The sequence below is a fragment of the Pyrgilauda ruficollis genome, unplaced genomic scaffold (genome assembly GCF_017590135.1).
Source record: "Pyrgilauda ruficollis isolate IOZ18807 unplaced genomic scaffold, ASM1759013v1 scaffold22, whole genome shotgun sequence".
Taxonomy (NCBI): domain Eukaryota; kingdom Metazoa; phylum Chordata; class Aves; order Passeriformes; family Passeridae; genus Pyrgilauda; species Pyrgilauda ruficollis.
In genome coordinates, this window is record NW_024521428.1 from 4,377,100 (window position 1) to 4,399,791 (window position 22,692).

The window sequence follows — 22,692 nt, forward strand, 5'->3', positions numbered from 1 at the left end:
CACCCCAGAGCACCCAAAAACACCTTGTTCAAATTTGGTTAATTAATTTTCAGTGCATGTACACTGAGAAATACTGGGTGCTTGTTGATGGAAAGGAAGTAGTTAAGAAAACTTACTTTTAGAGAGCCCATAAGGTGCATATTCTAAAGCTACTTTTTGGTTTTTGATTAATTGTTATAGCCATGGCTTGAGCTGCCTGAACTAAGCCAACACTGGTCAAGTAGCCCCATAGCTATGTCAGCTCAATGTGGAATCTGTGTTAATATAATGTGCATTTTGGAACACAGCCTGTTCAAGCATCACCCACCTGGTGGTATGACTTCAACATGTGACTCTTATAAAAAAGGGTTAAAAATTAACTTACCTTCTTTGCAAACCATGCACTATCCAGTAATGATTGGCTTTTCCCAAGATGACATTGTATGAAAATCAGATGATTGTAATACACAGAACAACATTAATTACCTTCCTGATCTACTTCCTCCTTGCTAATTATTTCTCTTGTTAGTGCACCACCCTAGAAAAAAGCCTGAAATGGTTTCCTGTTTGTTTTCTAGAATGTTAACAGTCCTCAGTTCTTTGTATCACTAATTCCAGGCACACAGAAATGTCCTTAATAGTTATCGTCAAAACACAGAATGGTTTGGGTTGGAAGGACCTTAAACATCATTCAGTTCCAAGCCCAATGGAAAGGGACATCTTCCATGAAACCAGGTTGCTCAAAGCCCTATACAGTGTGGCCTTCAACACTTCCAGGGATGGGGCACCCCAACTTCTCTGGGCAACCTGTTTCACTGTCTCACACAAAGACTTTCTTCCTTGTATCAAATCCAAACCTATCCTCTGTCAGTTTGAAGCCATTCCTCCTTGTCCTATCTCTACATGCCCTGGTACAAGGTTCCTCCACAACTCTCTTGTTTGGCCCCTCTAGGTAGTGGAATGTGCTATAAGGTATCCTCAGAGTATTTCCTTTTCCAGGCTGAACAATCCTAATTCTAGCTTGTCTTCATAGCAGAGGTGCTCCAGCCCTCTGATCAGGTTGGTGACCCTCCTCTGGACTTGCTCCAGCATTTGCACATCCTTCTTACTTTGGGAGCCCAGATCCCATGAGACTGCAGTGGAGGGGCAGAATCCCCTCCCTCGGCCTGCTGGCCACAGCTGCCTTTGCTGCAGCCCAGACACAGTTGCCTTTCTGGTCTGTGAGTGCACGTGGCTGGGTCATGTTGAACTTCTTGTCAACCAACGCCCCAAGTCCTTCTCAGGGCTCTCAATCCATTCATCCTCCTGCCTGTATTTGTGCTTGGGATTGCCCTGCCCCATGTGCAAGACCCTAACTTGGCTCAAACTTTGAATTACTTGCTTTAGGTGATAGATCTGTGTTTAAGATGGGATGTGAACAAGCTCTCACAGAATCCAATCCAGTGACCTTTTTGCTAGGACACCTTTCCTACAGTGAAATTAAAAACTTCATTTTAGAGAACAGAAGGAAAATACTTGTTTCCCTCCCTCAAAAACACCACTGGCCTTACATACTTTATGTGAAGGCCAGAGAGATGCAGAGTGAAATGTTACTTCAATGCTCATTTGCATTCTTCAGAAAGGCAAGGTAAAAGAAAAGATTGGGACTCTCAGCAATTGTTCACTTCTGAATAGAGTGAAAACTGATAGCCTCATGTCTTACAAGTTTGAGGACTTTTGAAGATGTGTAGATATGGTGCTTAGGGGTGTGGTTTAGTGATGGAATTGTGTTAACAGTGCTGTGTTAATGGCTGGACTCGATGATCTTAGAAGTGTTTTCCAACATAAATGATTCTGTGATTACTTCCAGGTACACTAGATGTTAGAAAGAAAAAACTATGAAAATTCGTTATTAAATTGGGTGTGTCCCTTTAAAAGCTGGGAAGGACAACAGTAGAGGATTTGTCTGAGATGATGCTACAGATACATCTTTAAGTGGTCAGTTAGTGGTAGGTATCCAACCTACGTCAGCAGTGATGGGCAGCTTCCCTATAAAGCAGTTACAAAGTCTAAGAATACCTGGCGTTACCTGTAATTACATACGAGACAAAAGGAACAACCTGAGAAATTCATCTGCCTGTCGATGTTATGAAACAAGTTGAAACTCACAATGGAGACAATAATTAATGTGAGTATCATTCCAAGTAATTTTAGATGGTATTCTCACCACCCAGTGACATGTGATGCTAAAACCTGCAACCTGAAAGAGAACATGTACAGCATGTAGTCCTTTTCAAAATGATGCTCCATTTTCATCCCTTCTCCATCAAGCAAAATGTAAAAAACTACCCTTGGCAGGAGGGGGGAAACAAATAAAGTGAAAATCTGTGAGTAGGAAAGAGCTATTGGTACTGAATCTTGCTTTAGATCTCAGGAGTGGCTTTTCTAGTTTATGTAAGACAAGTGGAAAATGCTATTGTGTCAGGTAACCTTTTTTGTCCACTCTGCTCTCCCTTTACCTGAATGTAACCAACAGTGTCATTGACAGACCACAGAGAAAGTGTGTCTGTGGTCACTGACTGCAGCTTAATGCCAGGATGCCCATGAATACCAGGAATCTTCCCTGCTTCTTAAATTTAAGAAGATGCAGATACTATTTGATGAGTGACTTCCTCCTCTTTCCTTGACTTTCCATCCCTTCCCTCCCAGTCACATGCTGTGCTGACCAAACCCAGCACAAGGAGAATAAGTATTGACACTACTCCTGATGAAAATTTCCAAATTAAATCTATCATAAAAATGAAAAAATATGCTGTACTAGTACCAGATGCAGCCCACTCTCATTAAGTGGCTCGCCTACGCTCAATGCTCTGTGTTTACACAGCCACACAAAGACCTTTTAGCAGGAGATGGTGTTTTTTAACATTGTGCAGCTCTCATTAGGTGGTGGTGCCTTGGACAAATGCACTAGCTGAGAGTCCTGCTCCATTCAGTGTATATGATCATGTTTCCATAAAGGGTGCTTGCTTTTGGCTTTTACTCTAAAAGGCAGTTAGAAAAATTTGTGTCGATAAAGAGAGTTTGAGCAAGAAAAAGTCCATAACACTGCTGAAAAAGTATCCTCTTATTTGGGCTTACAGTGGAATTTGTATGAATACAAGGAATCTGGCCCAGGGACCTAAGAGCTTATAGCAGCACAGATGAAAAACCTTGCATTTAAAACATAACATCCACTACTCAATGAGTATATAAGGAGCAATGCAATGCAGAATAGGCATTAAGAATTCATATGACTATTGTGAAATATAGAAAAATGTGATTACATGGTAACAAATGAAAGAGAAAAATATGTAGCAAAGACAAACAGTATTTCAATTCAAAATTTTATCTTAAGGACCATCAGCAAGTGGACAACATATTAGGAAACAAATCTTACCTAAGGTTATAGGCTGCTTCTCAAAGAAGGTCCCAAGTCTTCAGCATGAACACAGGCTCAGTGACAGGAACATTAGAGGAACATTAGTTTTTTGTGACTAGCATGATGCTGTTTTTATAAAGGATACCCAGATGTTAATACTAAATTGTTATAGTCTATTTGAGAGAATACATCTCTTTCTAATACAAACTTATTGTCTTGTTATATAGAGATAAATGAATGCATCTACTGGCTTTGCTGCCATCAAGCTGTGCACTATGAGCTTTTCCCAGATCATTTCTTCTTGTCCTTCCCTCCAGCATTTAATCAGTAGCTATTGCTTTTGAAAGGACTAAAGCACACTGTACATGTGATGTTCCTATTTTCTAAGTTTTAGACCATAACAACACCACAAAGATGTGCACCTTGCATTATGTCAAACTTTACCTTCTGCTGCTCAAAATGTTAAAAACCAGTAAAAAGGATAACACGATAGTCTAGTCTGAGATACCACAGAAGATACCAGGTTCATGCATGAAGAATGATTGCCTAGCTTTGTTGTAATCTCTGGGAAGGTTTCAGTAGGAGTTCTATATTTAAGACTCACCTTAACCCTTATACTAAACCTCCTGTAACAATTGATTACAGGAAGTAACCTGGTTTTGAACATATTAACTAGTAACTGGCCAAAACAGCATTTCCTACCTGCCACATCAGTCCCAAAAGAGCAATGGGAAATAGATGGATTTTTGATGCATTAAATAATGAAGAGAAAGCCACCAGAAGAAAATCTTGGCCTTCCTTACCTCCATGCACGCTGGGCACAGTCTAGGGAAGAGAAAAATGTGGCAAACGAGCAGGATTGAAGGGCACTGGCTTCCCAGACTATCTTTCCTTCTCCAAATGACTCAGTTGTTTTAGATATGTGAAAAGTGTCTTGGCTGCAAAGTGCAAGTCTTTCAGAGCCCCTCTGTGTGTCCCCACTAACTCCAGTTGATGAGAGACCAGTTTCTTTGTCTCCCCACATCTTAAATTCAGACCCTACCTCGCTCTCAAAGTAGTCAAGTGCCCATCCTGAATTTGGTTTGTTGTAAACAATGAAGCAGTGGGATGATTTTCTTTAATTTACCTTGTTAAAATTAATATAGTACTTAATTAAAGTGTGATAATTAAGTATGATTACTTAATTAAAAGCTTGCCTATCTGAAACCATTGAGGAAACAAGACAAAAACAATCCTTCCAGAAATACGTCCAGATGCAAAGCAAGGAGAGGACTACACAGGGATTTGGTTTTTACCTGGCCTCTGCCACTGATTCATTTCAATAATTTCTGCAAGTCATTTACTGTGCATCAATGTGCTTATTGATGGAGGAAAAACAGTGTTTATTTCCTTTCACAGAATTGTCCTGAGTCTGACTAACCACCCTTTGTGCAAATCTTTGGATGAAAGAAATCATTGGAGTTCTAAGCTCTTAATATATATTACTTAGTGTTCTTTAAAACAGTCACCACACTAGGTAGGAATTAACATTCCAAACCCCATGGGGTGGATACCTTTTCCTACATATATATATAAAAGTCATCAAGTGACCTGCCTCAGAGGGAGGACAACTGAATACAGGTGAGTCTGAATTCACTTTACAGAATATTTATTTAGAACCAGAAGCCTTGATTTGTTTTGATTTAGCCTTTTGCCAATATTGTGATTGCTATGGTGTTTCTACATAAGGCCTGTGAGGTTTTTGTGATGGGAGTGGAGAGAAAAAAAAATTCCTGCAGGTGGAAACAGCGACATCCTGTAGCTTTCAACAGGGACACAGATAGATTTGCCATTGAATTCATAGGTGTTGGATCAAGCTGTATTGATGTGGGCTTGTGAATACTTAGTCTTAGTGTTAGAGCTCGGAGCTACCGGGTGTAACCTGATCTGGCCATGGGCACTGCTGGCCTGAAAAAACTCAGTCAGGACAAGAGAGTCTTTCCAATGATACTGGTGGATTATTTGTGTTTCTGCATCCATATAATCTGGTTTGCAGTAGAAATGCAGGCTAGAGAAACGGTCACATGCTATTAAAACCGATAATGTGTTTTCAAGTGTTAACAGGATTAGTCTTAATTGCTTACAAGACTCATGGTGTATTTTGTGTTTGAAATCTGCTTGGGAAAAAAAAATTGTAAGCCATAAAAGCTGCTCCGTTTAAATGTGTTCATCAGCAAGGCAAATACAGTCAATTTTTTGCATTTGATAGCTATCATCTGATGATATTTTTGAATTTTATTAATAGGCACAACACACACATTTATTAGTAAAGTGGTTATATGCCAGTATCACACAGAGAAGTATTAGTTCACCAAATAAATGTTGGAGTTGCCTTGCATGCTCTTAGCAGAGCATTAAGTGTCATAGTTATTGATTTTTGAAAGCAAGCTTTTCCAAGAGCCAAGGAAAAATCCTTTTTGAGCAGGGAGGCAGGGGTTGTGTGCATTTTATAGCACATTGGACTTCGAACACCTATAAAACTAAAGCAAAGCTAGTGGACCTGCTCACCATAAAGACACACTATGGGCCTTCAGGAGGGGCCGTGTGAGCAAGCAGTGACAACTGACCGGGGCTAAAAAGGCCCCTGCTAGTCCAGGCTGCCAACAGGGACCTTCCTGGTCCCAACCTCCCTAAGGGGAGAACGTTCCTCTGTCACCCAACCCCTCTTCAGCTAATGCCATCCCTGTCTGGTGCCTCAGGGTGGAAGCTTTTGGCATGCCAACTTTGCTAGGTTGTTGTTGAAAATCAGCAGTAATTTCTTCATGTTTTGCAAACCACTGTGTTTCCAGGTCTCCCAGGACAGCTGAGGAGAGCCATCACCATGATCCCCGCACTGCTGTTGCTGGGCCTTTCAGCCCTTGTTGGTAAGACAGGTTTGAATTGCTGTCAAAAGCACATGGGTTTGTTTGCAGAAGGACCTTGGAGAGGAAGTGTGCAGTAGGCCTGAGGCTCCCTTCCTGCATGGCTCTGTAAGATCCTGTGTGGCTGAAGGTCCTCAGCTGCTGGATGAAGCTGCTTGCTGCCCACGTGTGCTTTTTAAACCAGCTCATCTGGAGGATGGGACTGAAACCAAGGGAGTCACAGCCATGTTTCCTCTTGGTTTTCCCAGCTAACCTTATCCAGTCACCCCTGTCTTCTCAGAAATGGTCTCACAAAAGTGGTAATCTATTTGATGGAGGCTATTTGTTCCTCAGTTACTGGGGAAACAGGCTAATTTTCCCAGACCGAGGCAAGCATTCTCCTGAATTAATTCCTCACCAAGTTATCGAGGGACACAGCAGACAATCCCAGCCAGGGTGCTCAGCTACCGCCAGCCATCATCTGGGTGGTTCCAAACACTGGGGGCATTGAATGGGAACTGCCCTCTGAAGTAAATGCAGAGGCTTTGGTTCTCCTCTCCCACACCAGCCTTCAGACCTAACAGGGCAGGTGCATATTAATTTAAAGAGTCCTTAGATCCATTTGCTTCAATAGTCAATTAGAAAAGAACCAATTTCTGTTCTCTACCTTTCTTTGATAACTTTACTGATGGAGACCAGTGGCCACTGTACAAGCAGGGCCAACACAAGGGGATGTGGATTGCAGGTCTGGACTCTCTCATGCTTGACTTGTATGCACTTGCAGGACTTGAACAATACTGCTCTGAGATCTTATGTGCTCAAACAGCTCCATTTAATATTTCAGCTCCATCCATGAGTTACAGTTGCTATGGCGATATAAGTGCTCTTCAAGCCCCCACGATATCCTGTACACCTGCAAGAGCCTCTGACTGTGGTATGTGTCTTTTATTGCTTGATTCATAGACATGTTTGTACCTGACAGAGAGATGCCTTACCTCCTGTCATTGCCAAATTAAATGTGGTGCAGCTATTCAATCAGCCAAAAGGGAGAAAGCAACACTTCTTCTCCCAAAATAGCAGGTGAAGCCACCATACGTGGTAGGAAGTGGAAGGACAAACTTCATGTCCAATAGTCAGGATCTTTGGCCTCAAAGCAAAAGGAAATAGTACCACCTCTTTTCAGTTAAAACAGCCTCTTCATCAGCCAGGACTTCAGCATCAGCCTCCTCACTGAGCCCCTGGGCTTGTCTGCTCCCAGGGTAAGATACACAGAGCCAGGTCCTGAGTGCTGGCGTGTTGGCTGAGCTGGTCAGTGCTTCACATTTCTCTTTCTTGCCTGGTGTTACTGCCTGGTGTGAGCACACAGCTGACTATGTCACATTCATATTGCTGATATCTCCAGGGATTTTACCATGTTCCTGGGATGAAGGCTCTTCCAGGGCAGACACCTGACTGCAGGTGTTCAAGCATAGATCTGAACCTGCTTGCTTGTGTTCAAACTGTTCTAAATTTGCTTTAAAAAAGCCCCCAGTCTCTAGAAATGGAACACAGCTGTTACTGCAGTGTGGACAATCTATAGTAACATACCCCCAATTTTTTCAAATCCATTTTGAAACTTCACTTTTCTGACTCCAGAAGTGCAGCAGAAGACAAGGACCATGCATTCCACCTCCTAAGAAGCCTCCCTGTTCCCCTGGTCATCCTTGGGTAGTGGAACACCAGCATGGTCAGAGGCAATAGAGCTGTGCTTGTTCCTCAAACCCCACTGCCCAACTTCTTAAAAACTTGAGTTACTCCTTTGACACACCTGCTCAAGGGGGAAGCAAGGGGTTTGGACAGGGCTCTGTGCAAGTCTCCCTTTTCCTACACAGCAGGATATGCCATGATACGAAGGACTGCTGAGGCAGACCTCCCACGCCTGAGGAGATACGAGATCCCAATCAAGAGAGTAGCCAGAAACCTGTGCTTGGAGCCAGCGCTCATCGGTGCCATCATGTCCCAGGAGAGCCGTGTCGGCCTGCTCCTGGACAACGGCTGGGACCGGGGGCAGCAGAAGTACGGCCTGATGCAGGTACTCCAGGGTGATAAGCGGGACCAACAGCTCAGTCATGTAGTGCCTACCCCAAGGCTTTATCTTAGCAAATGACTGTTCTGTGTTTGAAAGAGCGCTTTATTGCAATGCCTCTGTATCAAAGGCTGTCCTGAATAAGGTCACTTCAATGAGTCAAAGCCTGGGAGTGCAATGAAGAGGGGGTGGCATTCAGAGGAAACCCATTTTCTTGCTTGTCTTTCCTAGATCAGCAGGCAGCAACTGGAACCTTCTGTGCCATGGGATAGTGAAGAACACATAAATCAGTGCTCAAATATCCTGGTTCTTTCCATTAATGAAGTAAGGGCAAGACATCCCACCTGGACCTGGGACCGGCAGCTGAGAGGTATGGAATGGGCTTTGTGCTAGGGAGGGACAGACTGACTGATGGGAGTGCTGTGTGTTTGTTGGTGTCACTTTTAAGGGAAAAAGAGCATCAGTCTGGCAGATTTTACAGGATCTCTTACAAAAAAAAAAAAAAAAAAAAACCACAAAAAAACCCAAACAAACAAAAGAAACCCCCAAAGCCCTGAAATAACAGCCAGAACCAGAGTTTTCTAGTTTAACAGAAGCAGTACCAGATCAGCAGACTGGCAATGAGAAATGGCTGTTAGGTGGATAAATAAGATAGAAAGCAACTAAAGAAAAGTCACTGGAGAATGCAGAAACTGAGGCATCACAACACAACAGGATTATTGTGGCAACCTGTTAGGTTTTGTCCAGGAAGATTGCAATCCAGGTTTCCTTGTAGTCCGTGCTATCTGTGTGCTGGTTTGTTCATTGTATGCTGTTTCCTACACTCCCTTCCTTGCTCTGCTACTGCCCTTCCTTTGCTCTGACTACCCTTCCTTTGCTCTGACTACCCTTTTCTAGTAACAGTGTTCCATTTCCACCTGCATTTGGAGAGAGTCATGGGATCCTTCACTATAGCAATAAAGATTTTACAAAATCAGTCACTTTTCAAAAATAATGCACAATTAGCACTTTGTCAAGCAGTTCCTGTTTGGTGAGATGCGTGGCATTTTTTGCTACAATTTTTTGCTCTTCAATCTCTATTTCTTACTTACAAGCCCTTAACAACTTCTTCTTAACTCTTTCCAGGGGGAATCTGCACCTACCATGCAAGAATGGGCAACCTCCAGGTCTACGAGGCAGACCCATGCAGCAGAGACTACAACTACGTCAACAGCGTGATTAGGCGAGCCCAGTTCTTTAAGAGAAATGGGTTCTAGGTCTTAAACCCACCCCACCACGGAGCCTCCCCTCTGCAGACTGGCCCAGCAGTGATGTAGTACCCACTACAGCCCAGTGCTGTAGTACCCACAGCAGTTCCTCAGGTCTCCTGGCAGGACCGATGCTGGTGGCATTGCCAATGCCACCTTGCTCGCTCCAGCAAATCCCAGCCCCTCGCTCGCTGATGGGCAAGCTCAGCACTGACTTCCAGGAGATCCCTAGGGATGAGATCCCACAAGCTCAGGGCCTTTGAGAGGCAGATGGGGACAGACCAGCAATGCTTAAATTTTGAGTGAGGAAGGTGACTCTTCCTGTTCAAAGCTGCACTCCGGGGCTGTTTGTGCATCTCCCAGACGTGGACACAAACAGCTCTCCCTGGGCATCAGCTGTGCTCTTCCCATCTGCATCCACCTTCTTCCCTCTCCATGGCCAATGCAGGGGATGAATGCCCTCTTTTCCTTGCCTTGGTGCTGCTGGCTAAGGAGCAATGGAGAGACTTCTCAGTGAGCCTTTGGTCTCTGCAGTAGCTGAGTGTTCCTGTAGCCAGCCTTCAGGAGAACAACACTAAACTTGCTTTGGTTGGTCTCCTGAGTCCATGGCCATGGTGCAACTGGGGACCTCATCAGGGCATCTATATGGAAAATACTGCAAGTGCCACAGCAGGCAAAATGCCTTTCCATCAGAAAGCAGCCCTTGGAGCAGGAGTCAGCCCCATACGTACCCACGCCGGGAGCTGTATCACAGCAATAGTTTTGGTAAAAAAACCCACAACCTTTCCTGCTTTAGCTTTGGCACATTTATGCTGAGTTTCCTCCAAATTTAAAAGCATTTCAGCATTGGTCTCTCTGCCAGGAATCCCAGTTTCTGATAGAAGTGAATGAGCTCTGGTCTGTTTGAAAGGGATGGGTCTCTTGGTGCCAATTTATTAATTGGAGAACAATAATGAGAACAACATAGAAATAAAGATAAATGTTAAATCCCAATGGGTTTTTTTGTGGTTTTTTTTGGTTTTGTTGTTGTTGTTGTTGTTGTTGTTTTTTGGTTTTTTTCATGGGGCTCAGTGGGTAGCAATCTACAGCTTAAATAAATAACCCCATTCAGTACTCTTGGAAGGGGTCTCAAACTCAGTTTGATAACAGAGAGGGGATAATGGAGCTGCAGACTGGGTAGGTCAGAAGAGCAGGGCCTAAGCCTGGCTGCTGACCCAAACTTGTGAACATGGTAAGAGGAATGTTCACATTTAGCCTTTCAAATAACCATTTTGGAGGTGTCAAGGTACTTTTCTTCCAGCTGCCACCACCGCTGATGCAGAAGTGATGTTCCTGGCAGTCTTTGCCTGGCAGAAAGGAGCAGTGCTGTGCACGTGCCTGGGCTGCCAGGCAGGGTCAACACAAGGCAGCATGAGAGCTGGGTTGGAGACAGCTTTTGCCAGCAGAGCAAAAGCAGACTTTTAACACTGTGCCCCTTGTCTTGCCAGTCACTCATCTGCTTACCATCATGGCAAAGACTCTGCATGATTAACATATGTTACAAGCAAACTAATTTTATCACCTCTGGAGACGAGAGGGAACCCTAGGTTGTCTCAAATATCACTGATCTTTTTTCTTAAGACTACCATAAACAGTTCAGTGTTGAGCAACCACAGATATTGATATTATCTTTAATGAATTCTTCACTATATTCATATAATTTTACTAAAATAATTACCTTGTAATACAAACTTATGAAATGGATCACATGCTTGTCTACTTAACATTACTTATGTAAAATTCATAGGATGAAGCCTTTGGTGCATTATGTTATGTAAACCTGCATTACATAAACCTCTTATGTAAAGCCTGTGAATGAATTTTTGGTAGATCAGTATAAACTTCACATGGGGCAGGGAATCTCATTGCTGCCTGTGTGTACAAGCTGGGGCTTGAGTTCCAAGGGTGAACAAGAGTGGAGCTCTCTTTGGTTGCCTTTATGTCATCCTCAGTTGCTGCCAGCAAGCTCCTTGTCACCTCTATTGGTGCTGCCAGCCCTGCAGATCTCTGAGCTCCTCAGGAGTCCAATTTGAAGCTATGAAGCTGCTGCTTCATGTCGTGGTAGCAACACCCAAGGGCCTGCAGACCTGTCTGCTGAGTTGTGCAGCATCACTACAAAGGATTATTTATATTTTAAAGTCTATTTAAAATTCCAGTTTATGGAAATTCCATATTTTGTTCCAAATTTTGTTTTAGGGTGTCAGCACTTTGCAATCAATTGAAGAAAATCTCTGCAGAAAATGAATTGAAGCTTGAAAAATTGGTGGGAAGGAGCAAATAAACAAGGAAAGTTTAACAGTAGCATACTGCCTTAAGATTTGAGCAAAAGGTTTCCTGACAAATAATGAGTTCAGATTGTTGTTCCTCTCTGATCTTTTTCTGGTCACCTCTGTCCATGTTACTGGAAGTTCCTTTTCTGCCTGATGTAGACAGAGCAGCTGCAGTTGCACTCTTGGTCACTCTTTTGACCCATGGCCTATTGAAAAAAAACCAAAAAAAACAGACATCTTGCAAAGCAAATTATCTAATACCAAGTAACATATCAGAAAAAGCAGAAGTACAGGCAAGGAAAGAGAAAAAACAAATCAGAGGGGAAGGAAAGGTCCTGGGAATCAAAGATCAAGACACCTGCCTGAAACGTTGAGGAAGGTTCTAGAGTAAAGGATTGAATGGTTCCTTCAAGAGATCCTGTGGGACAACAAAGCAGCATGAAACTGTCAGGAGGGTGCTGGCAGCCTGGCTTGGCAGGCAAAAACCATCTCAGATCAATTAATATCTTTATCTAACTGGGTAAGTGGCCAAGAGAGAAGCCATGGTTGTGTCATATCATGAGGTCGATAGCACTTTGAGCAGAAATATAAAGTGCCCTCCTATGTGAATGGCTTTAAAATAAGTGGAAAAAGCACTGGTTAGCAGCAGCTTCTGGCCAAACTGGTGAGATTTTCAGGTGGAGATACACAAGTCTGTCCCACAGCAGTTTCTCTGAAATTTGCAGTTAGAAAATGAACAGAGGATGTGAGCTATCAAACCGTGGGCTACATGGAAAGGGAACATGAGCACTTCCATTGTGGTTAGAAACTGTGAACACCTGTTAGGAACCAAAGCACAGGAATCAATTAAACACAAAACATTCAATGAGGTCAAGCAGCAGTGTAGCAGGTGGGCAACCATCCCACAGAAAGGACTGGGGATCCTAGTCGGAAGCAAAGTTGATGCCAGAGACAGAAGAAATAATAACAAAAAAGGAATATCTCATTTAGGGGGTTATCTTTGTTACAGCACTTTGTGTGAAGCACCTGGGGTAACTTCCCTCAGTTATTCAGCTGTCAGTCAGTGAGGCTTGGCAACAGTGCTTGAGCCTGTTTCATCAACAAAAATATGCTCAGGACAATCACAACCCTGATGGAAAGTACAGCCTGTGGAAATAAGGAATTCGATCTTCCCCCCACTCCCGCTCAAATTGAAAAAAAAAAAAAAAAAAGAGAGAGAGAGAAAGCACACAGTTATGATTTTTATGATTTTCTAATATGCAAAAGAAATGAAGAACAAGGACCTACATGCTTCCATTCCCATTGAGGGTAAGACAAATAGCAGCGAGTTTAGCAGCACATTCATTGGATACTTAAAAATCTTTCAGGATAATCAAGCAATGCAATATTTCCTAGGTGCTTTAAACAACATTCAAGACCAACATGTAAAAGTAGCTGTACATCATGTATAATCACAAAATGGTTTGAGCTTCAAAGGACCTAAGATCATCTAAAAGATCACCAAGTTCCAGCTCCCATGCCATAGGTAGGAACATCTTCCACTAGACCAGGTTGCTCAGGGCTCTATCCAACCTGACCTTTAACACTTCCAAGGATGGGGCATCCACACCTTCTCTGGACAACTTATTCCAGGGCCTCACCACACTCACAGTAAAGAATTTCTTCCTAATATCTAATCTAAACCTGCTTTCTTTGCAGTCATGTTTTGTAGAGAGGGGAAATGCAATAGGTATTGTTTAAGGACCTTTCCAAGCTAACACTGCTGAATCAGAAGCAGCAGTCAGCAAATGGAAAACAAATTGCAGACAGGGAAGAAAAACCTTCTGTGTTGGGGTCCTGTGATTTGATTTCACAACTGATGTTACTACTGGGAAATTTATTTAAATGTGCTTCCTACAGTAAAGAGCAAGTGTGAGGTGGAGTCTTTCTCTCTCATCAACTTGTTAAGCTGCAGGTGGCATGGGCTGATCCCTCCGTGGCTCAGGCAGGGATCTGCCTGGAGACTGGAGCTGCAATGACTGGCTTTCATAGAAACCGGGCAGAGGGACCAATTAAACAACCTCTTTCAGCAGTAACAGAAGCAGCAGGAAAACACTGTCAAAACCAAGTCTCTGTTGTGTCAGAGCCCTAAGCTACGTGGGAGAACAGATTGTTCTGATGGTTGATTCCGAATGCTGCAGCTGGATCTGCTTGAGCCACATGTCCATGTCCATCTCCCTGAGATATGCAGAAAACAAAGAGAAACACCAGCACATCAATGCAGTGCTGAATAACTGTGTTTGTTCTGCTTTGTTACTCATTGCAAAACTGGGCTGGGATTTCCTAGCCAGCAATTTGTCCCCAGGACAGTGCCTCTTACACTGCCCAGGACAGGCACCAGTCTGTGGTCCCAGGGACCCCTATGGAGCCAGTGCTGCAGCTGGGGGTAACTGTTTGCCTCAGTTTATTTAATTGCCTTCCTTGAAACTGAATACTCCCATATTGGATGCACACAGCCTGCTTTTTCCCATTTCAGTGTTAAAAGAGATCACGTTGCAGGATTGCAACCTCAGAGAAGTTTCCCACCATCATCCCTCAAACAAAATCCTTGTGCCTCTCTAGCATTTGTTTCCTTGGGTTCCTCAACCAGCTCGTCCTAGAAGCAGGGATTTATTGCAATAAAAAATTCTGCTTCTACACCTCATGCTGATGAGGCACTGATCCAGCCAGTATGCAGGCTCCCACTCATGCCACCATCCCACATTTAGTGCTCCTCTGGCCTCACTGACCACTCTCACAGAACTCAAAAAGGATAGTACAGTCCTACTACAGCATTTTTATCAGTAGCAACTGGGATTTCCACCCACAGGTTTTTAGGGTGCTTTTCTCTTTCTGTAATATTTTTATGCTGTAACATTTTTATCCTTCACATACAGCATCACTCTACATACAGCATCACACCTCCACATCCTCCTCAGGGGTTCCTGCGAGGCTGGCAGTGCTCACTGGTTTTCTAGCCTCCTCCAAGTCTCTGAGACACCTTCTCTGTCAGGGTTGTCATTTGGTCCAGGCTGCAGTTGGAGGTTCTGGCTTGATTTTGAAGTCTCTAGCAACCATACAAAGACACTTGCAAGTTTGTCTTTGCTTTGTTGGTTAATACTGCATGTGCCAAATCCTTGCCACTGCATTCTATTTTGTCTTTCTCACGTATTGTGATTGTGCTGTTTATTTCCCTCATGTTTTTTCCAGAGGTAAACTGAATGTTAGCCCTGTCCACCTTGCAGATCACATGAGTTCAAGCTAGATACTCCCCTGTATTTGTCAGCTTTCCCCAGCTTCTAGTGGAAATGTTCCTCTAAAAGCTCTTCAGTTTCCACTGACACTGGCTGTCTCTGCTACAACTCAGGTGCAGCCTGCCCCTTCTATGCTGCACCTCTCATCCATGTTTTTTCCAGTTCCTCACATGTCTCACCCATCTACAAATCCCTGCATTTCCTCATGAGGCCATATTGCAGCGTTGGGACACAGACCTTCTCCCAGCATCCAGACCACCGTGCCTTCCCAATAGGGGCTGGGTAACCTCCCACAGCTTAAATGGGCTTGATTGCCTTGGGAAGCTTGTGTCAGCCTAGTTTCTCCCCTGAAAGCATAACTAGGATAACTCATTTCTTACCCACCTCTTATTAAGATAATTAGCAATTAGAAGAAATGTTCAAGAACATGAAAAACCCACACAGTGAGGATGTGCCTGACCTGAGACTCTACTGCTGCAGCCCTCAGTCTTCCACAAACACTCAGTTTCCAAGAACTGGAAAGGTTCTTGTTCCAAAGCAGGCAAGGAGAAATTTGACTCATTTTTGTCCTTTAAATCAGGTTTTATTTTATTAATTCCCTGCTTATTCAGCCACCCCTTAGCTGATTCAGATCAAGAAACTATCAATTTTAAAGGGGTTTGGATGTGTTCATAGTTACAGAAACCAGGTTTATAGATTCCCGTCATAATAATAAAAATCCTGGCAGCATATTTTTGTACCTTTCCTCTAGAAATGAAGACAAACTCTAAAAAGGCACAGCTGCATGCCTGAGCCATAAATGCCATAATACAGGACCAGATTATCCCACAGATATTTGCCCTGAACCATTTAATTGCCAGAGGCAATTCTTCCTTCCTGCCAGACGCATGAAAGAAGAGTGAAGAGTTGCTGGTACTAGATCTGGTGCAGTGCCCTGCAGCCTGGCTTCTGGGTAAACCAAATTGTCCCTCCCCTGCAACTCTTGTGACCAATGAAGAGCTTCTTGTTAATCGATCATGGATACTGATACTGAATGGATTATTGTGGCCCTTGTTATAGGTACTACAGGTATATGTCCTACACTTACCACATGCACAAAATATTTCAGTAGCAGAGCTGTCAGGTTGCTCTAGCTGGAGTCTGAAGAGCTAGCTGAATATAAATAAAGTCCCAGGGAATTCAGGTGAAATTGTCCAGGTGTGGCAAAGGAGGTTTTTATAGAGAATCTGAGCAGGGAATAAAGTTGTTTATGGTGGGAGTGCCTCAATTACTGGATTAGCAGAAGCAAACTAGTACATCCTTTATGTTTCTGCCCCAGAAATAAAGGTAGCACAGACCATTTGGAGATTACTGGTTTGTGAATCACCTTTGGTGTTTTTTGAATTTTTAAAATGTCACTTGTTTTGAGCCACATCTCTTCTATTCTCCTTCCTGTCTTCTTTCCTATTTCAACCTTCTTTACACTCAGTCATAATTGTGAACATGAAGAGCTCCATGCATGAGCTCTGTGACTTTTTGCAGCTGGTTCTTTATGGAAAGTATCAACGGTACAGCAAAAAACTTACAAAATCTCTCAGTGCAATGACACGGGACGAATTCCCCCGATAAAAATGTAAAAGAGCTGCTGAAAGAGCAAAACGGCATTTCACACCCTCAAAATCTACCGTGGGGGAGAAGGGGGTCAGGATAGATTGTGCCGCGGGAGTTCTGCCATCCAGTGGCTGTTTTCCTTACTGCTGCACAGCTACAGTAGCTTTGAAACCCACACCGCCTGCTAATTTGGGGTTGTTGACCTTTGTATTTCTCTGCAAAAGAGGATAACAGGGGCCTGGCGTAGCCTCTGCATGTCCGAATGCTGAGCAGTTGCAGCTCTGGTCATGTTATTGTTCCTGGATCTTTGCCTGCAAAAATGTCATTACATCCAGAAGCGCATTTTCCCATTGTCAGCATGTTATTGCTTCCAAGAACTGAAGGGGAGCAGCCGTTTTTGGACAAGGCTCCTCCACAGTTCCTAGCAATGGGACTTAAAATTAAATTAAAAGCTATTTTTTTTTTTTTTTTTTTTTTTTTTTTTTTCAGTTCTAATTGTGTTTTTTGCTGTAGAACAGAATCCCTGTTGTGTCTGGGAGGATGCACAAGTTGTTAGGTGTTTCTGTTTCTTGTAAGACCAGCGGGGGTGGGAAGTGCACTGAGCCAGCTGTTCCAGAACACTGCCAGCACACACAAAGCCCATTTGTCTCCAGGAAATGCATTGAGAATATGGGGAGACATCCTGCAGCAAACATGTCAGGTCTGTGATCTTTGTCTAATGTTCTTGTAAATGATTCACTGTACCAAAGTCTGTATTCCATTAGGTGAATTGTTCCTCTCAGTTGATGTTTGTGTGTTTTCCCTCCTGCAATGGTGTGTTAAGACAACAGATAAATGCAGATAAATTGCAAGTCAAACAATCTGCAAGTCAGATAAATTGTAATGGGTGTAATTGAAGGATGCTTCTGTTTGATTTTCTTGGAGCTATGGAAAAGCAAGCTGGAGCCAATAAATAGTGTATGATTTCAATTGACTCTCATATTTTTTTCTTTACTTTTAAAAAAAAATTTGGAATAGAAGAGAGATTTTGAGATGCCTCTTTTTGAGATGCCTTCCTCCACTGGCCATGCAGGCAGCCCAAGTCACAAGCTTAGACTAAGACAGCTAAGTTTTAGGTAATTAGGGGAGATGAATTTGGCACAAAGCACCAGTTCACATGAGCTAGCATGAGTAAGAGTAATCCCCTCCAGAGCAGACCATGACTGCACCTGCTAGCACAAACACCTGCACTAGTATCAAAAGGATGCCATGGATTTCAGTCAGGGATCTGAAAGCATTTTAACAGCATGACTCACACATTGCATTGGCCTGACATCTGGTTTTAAAGACTGCCCTGTGCTGGTTTCAGCTGAAACCAGCACGTGTTCTTCGGCTGTTCAGGGCATTGTGGGAATATACTGAATGTTGACACAACTGGAGCTTTGGGGGCAGCTGTGAAACCAGACAGTCTGAGCTGTGTAGGTAGGCACTAATTCAGCTGTTCATTCCCCCCTTGCACCCATGCACAAGCTCATGCCTATTTTGGATCCTGGTCTCTGACTCTCAGTCATTGCGAAGCAAGCAGATATTTTCACAACCAACAAAGATCCTACTTGGGCACATAAGTTTATGCTGGGAATAGGGTTGACTTTGAGATAACATTTAAGACCATCACAGAAAAAATGAAAGTCTGCTGGGTGTATCCAACCTCTGAACCTACTTTTCTCTCTCCACTGAGAGTTTCCCTGAAAACCTGAACTTCTGAACATTTTTCCACTATAGTCCTAAATTAAAAGGGACAAAATCTGGGACTAATCCACACAAAGGTTAGATTTAAAACAAGACTCACCTCACTTTCAATCTGCATGCTACAGAAATGCCCTCTGAATATGAAGAAAAATGTCTTTTATATCATCTGTGTATTGATTTCTAAGGTACCCTTCAGTAAAATTAGTCACTTCTATCTTTCTTTCACTCTAAACAGATTCAGAAGGATTCAAAATGTCAGCTCAGCCATAACGACCTTTAGAAAAACTGGGTTTGGATTCTAAAATGAAAGGCAAAGTCATTCACATCATGTTGTAGAAGTCCCTGCCCCAGAGAAGACAGCAGAAGAACATGGAGAAATACCAGGCCAAGATGGCAAAAGCTGGCAATGGTGCGGGTCTTGCTCCAGCTGTGATTGATTGCTGGTATTATCTTTCAAGGGCTGGGACAGAACTGAAGGAGGGCCTGGGTGACCATGAGAATGCATTTGGCTTAATGCAGGTATGGCCAACCTTCTTAAAAACACAAATTTCATCCTTCCTTTGAAGCCGAGTCAGAAGAGTGGCAGGAAACTTTTTCAAAGGCAACCCCCTAAACCGTTTCAAACAAGTCTTTGGCCAGGCTAAAGCTGATGCTGACAAGGCTAAAGCCAATGCTGACCAGGCTGTCAGCTTCCAGCACCAGGGAAGGACCTGGCTGAGCATCAGTGCATGAGCAGAATGCTTTTACACTGTGAAACTGATAATTGTTTCCCAGCACTCCTGTGGGATTGAAGAGATTAATTGTTCTTATTTCACATTCAGATAATAAGTCTTGTTTCAAAAAGCACCTTTTTAAACTGAGCATGCTGTGGGCTGCAGCTACTACCATCAGGTTAATTACACTTTATGCACCACAGGGGCCTGGGTTGTGGGGGATCTTGCTTCATTATTCATGCCTACGTTTGTGCCTAGCTTGTTCGCCAAGCTGTAGCCTTATCTGTAAAATCCTAAACATTTGCTGCATGCATGGGATCTGCTTTTGTAACAGCTCCAGCCCTCTCAGAATCGTGCTTTACTACCTCATGGATTAAGGAGAGATCCCTATAGGAAATGGATTTTCCCAGTCTTGATTCAGCTGGAGAGGAGAGGGGCAGTCACCTTGCACCTGGGAATGCTGTGAAGCAGCAGCAATCCTGCTTTCTGCATACTGTCACCTTTACAACAGCAGCTGGGCTGTTTTTTAAGGCTCTGACAGACAAGGAAGTAGGACTGGCATTCCTCTTCTGTGTCCAGATATCTGCCCTTCAGACATCGGCTGGCTTTGCCTGTGCCATGAGAAGTGCTTGTGTCCTCTCCATACAGTTACAAAAGAGGTAAATCCTGAGATTAAGGACCAAAATGAACACAAGCAGCTCTGGATAAGTAGTGGGGTATCTGGTGTGGTGATGTTGCCGTCTCACTTTCAGGCTGGCAAACAGTACCGTAAGATTGACGAGCCATGGGACACTGAAGAGAACTTAGGATAAAAAACTGAGATTTTATACATTATGATAAATCCAGAAAAAAATCTCCATCTTGGACAAAGGAACGGCACCTCAGAGGTTGAGTTTCATCCGCTTTGAAACACTTCACATATATAAACTCAAGCATGACAATGCTGTAAGCACTGCAGAAAGCTAAAGACATCCCAGTCCCTATGTTCATGTGGAATAATATTCCTTAGTATGCACTAAAAGGAATAGAGGAATAAGATTAGCCTTCCAGCAGGATTTTTTTGAAACCTGGCAAATACCATGACATTTTCGAGTTGCAAGGAGTAAGGGTGGGCTCTCCCCCTCCTCTCCATTCCATTTGTTTTGTTGTTCTATACCCACCTACAAAAAGTAACCTTTCCTGGTTGCCTATTCTGGCAAATCTGAAGTATTATTTACTGATGCAGCACCTCTGTTTACATGTTTCTTTCACCCTCCTTCCAGGTGGGATCTCAGCCTATAATGCAGGAGTTAACACTGTCCAGACTTATGACAAAATGGATACTGGCAAAACACACAACTATACCAATAATGTGGATGTGAGAGCCAGGTTTTATAAGAAAAATGGATATTGAGATCTATGAGTAATGATTAGATTTGAGGCCCTGATTGCATACTTTGCTTCTAATTAAAAACATTCTGAATTTTTCCTCCAGAAACAATAAGATTGGGGCAGGAAAATGAAGCCAGGAACAAGAACAAACTTGCAATGGGGTTTTTTTCCAGCTAAGGCTAAAAGACTAATGTAAAAGATAACACAGCTAATAGTCCAAAATGTAACTAACCTTTGGCCTTTAATTTTCATCCTACACCATGAGAATATCCAGAGTTTTCATCTGTGCCTGCAGTTTCTCAAGCAGCAGATTAATGCTGCAAGGAAGTTGTAACACTACTTAGTAAGATTTTACCCACCTTATGTTTTATCTGTCAATACACATCTAACAGCTGTACAAAACAGCAGTGCCAGCTGTGGAGAGAGGCTGAGCTGTCCCTGTCAGAGACTTTCAAGACCCAACTGGACAAAGCACTGAGCAACCTCATCTGGCCTCAGTACTGGAGATTGGACTAGAGACTAGAAAGGTACTTTCCAATCTGAATTTTGCAATCATCTTAAGTCAGTCTGTTTGCTCCCTACACAGAAAGGCAATGTCTCTTACCTGTGCTTCACAAAGATCTACGTGGAGCATTACAAAGCTCCATTAGTGAAAGGGTGTGGACACACACTGTGTTTGCGCACACTGCTGGTTCAGATTTTAGGGCTTGAGAGCAAATCTTGAGAGAATGTATGCTCATACAGAGAAGGTTTGGGATAGCAGACTAACTGTGGGAGAGTGGGAGCCCTTGGGGGAAATACCATTTCAGAAACACCCAAACGTACATATACATTAAAAAGTTTTTTAAAAACTATTTTCTTTTTCATTGGAACTATCAGCTTGTCAGTTAAACATCTCTGTAAACATCTCTTGCAGCTGCATCTTACTCAGAAATAACAGGTACTATGTATTTTCCCTTCTCTCTGTGTGGGAGCCTGCAGTGTCGATAGTTTATCAGACACTTCTTTAGCTGTGAACGGTACCAAGCCTTTTCATTAACACAGGCCCTCCGGGATACCCTGCGGCACTTTTGTAGGCTGCAGCGCCAGAGATCCATACTGAGAGCGTGTGGGATGGAGCTGGCAGAGCCCTCTGCTGGAAGCTCCCCAGGCCGCAGTGCCACGGACGTGCATCCCAAACGTCCCTGGCAAGGCTGAGCCAGCCTGGCCCTGGTGCTCTGGGACACCCATCCAGCCCCAAGTCTTATTATGTGCTATCCACCAGCAGCAAGATCCATTTGCCTAATATTTTGTGTCCTAGTACTTGCACCATCTCTTTAAGAGAATGCCCTGTGCCTTGCATGCACTACATGTCCCCTAAAAGGGCTCAAATTCCAGCTCGTACCTCCCTGTGGGAATACGACCAACACCTCACAGAGACTGCAGTTACAACACACTGCAACACAAGATGCTGTGCAGATGCTGGAAGAAAGGAGGGAGGTGAGAAAAGGAAAAATTATTAATTTATCTAAAAAGTAATTCATCACTTCTTCCATGCTATTTTATTTCAGCTCAAATTCTCATTTCTGCCTTCAGCCTGGCCATAGGGGTCATTACACTCCTCAGTGCCACTGCCACAGCCTATCCTTTTCCCTCGGCACGGTGCCTCCACCTCTTAAGTCCCTGTCCTGATATATCTCTTCCTTTGAACTCCTACAGGTGTTTACTCTTCTCTGCAAGCAGGCAGAAAGGATAAACACTAATTCTCAGTGACTGCATCCCTCTGATGTTCTCACAACATGGAGTCATTAAGATTAACTCCTCTTCAGTGTGTCTAATGTGGGAGCGGCTCACAGCGTGTTAAATTACAGAATTTATCCTGACTGGAATGCAAACTACTTTATCATTTGATACAGCAGCAGCTTGCTAACTTTGGCCACAGTTCTTAAAACTGTAAATACAATTACACACACAATAGCATTTTATAAGCTTGCAGCCCATAATTCTAACTCACATCAGAGGTTTGCTTCGGGGCCTCCACATTTCTAACGTCTGCCATTTTAGAGAAGGAAAAGCATTAACTTTCACATAGACTGCAGCTCTTAGGCTATTCTTACTGAATACTTAGGATCAGGGGATATATATGAACACAACAGGTTTCCT

General features: G+C 43.3%; 2 protein-coding genes across 3 annotated transcripts; both read left to right on the forward strand.

The window, feature by feature from the left end:
* Positions 1–6,171: 6,171 nt before the first annotated feature.
* Positions 6,172–10,529, forward strand: LOC121354119 (lysozyme g-like). Of its 2 annotated transcripts, XM_041468505.1 has the most exons (5): positions 6,172–6,279; positions 7,100–7,189; positions 8,127–8,326; positions 8,552–8,690; positions 9,446–10,529. In XM_041468505.1, exons 1-5 carry the CDS (start codon positions 6,237–6,239, stop codon positions 9,574–9,576), a joined length of 603 nt encoding a protein of 200 aa, XP_041324439.1. In that variant the 5' UTR covers positions 6,172–6,236; the 3' UTR covers positions 9,577–10,529. The 2 variants fall into 2 exon arrangements, with proteins under 2 accessions (XP_041324439.1, XP_041324438.1); XM_041468504.1 differs by lacking the exon at positions 6,172–6,279 and having other exon boundaries at positions 6,988–7,189.
* Positions 10,530–10,795: 266 nt separating this feature from the next.
* LOC121354068 (lysozyme g-like) lies at positions 10,796–20,572 on the forward strand. The gene is given in 6 exon segments (XM_041468411.1): positions 10,796–10,852; positions 18,097–18,195; positions 18,803–18,985; positions 19,932–20,019; positions 20,022–20,066; positions 20,442–20,572. Coding segments are annotated over 6 exon segments (603 nt in total).
* The last annotated feature ends 2,120 nt before the right edge of the window (positions 20,573–22,692 follow it).

What these genes read in the sequence shown, in the direction of transcription:
- LOC121354119 (XM_041468504.1), top strand. Translation starts at nt 6,988, where the DNA reads ATGTGGATTGCAGGTCTGGACTCTCTCATGCTTGACTTGTATGCACTT. An exon ending in TGCAAGAGCCTCTGACTGTG is followed by an intron (nt 7,190 to 8,126) that starts GTATGTGTCTTT and finishes TTTCCTACACAG; the next exon opens with CAGGATATGCCATGATACGA. An exon ending in CTGGGACCGGCAGCTGAGAG is followed by an intron (nt 8,691 to 9,445) that starts GTATGGAATGGG and finishes AACTCTTTCCAG; the next exon opens with GGGGAATCTGCACCTACCAT.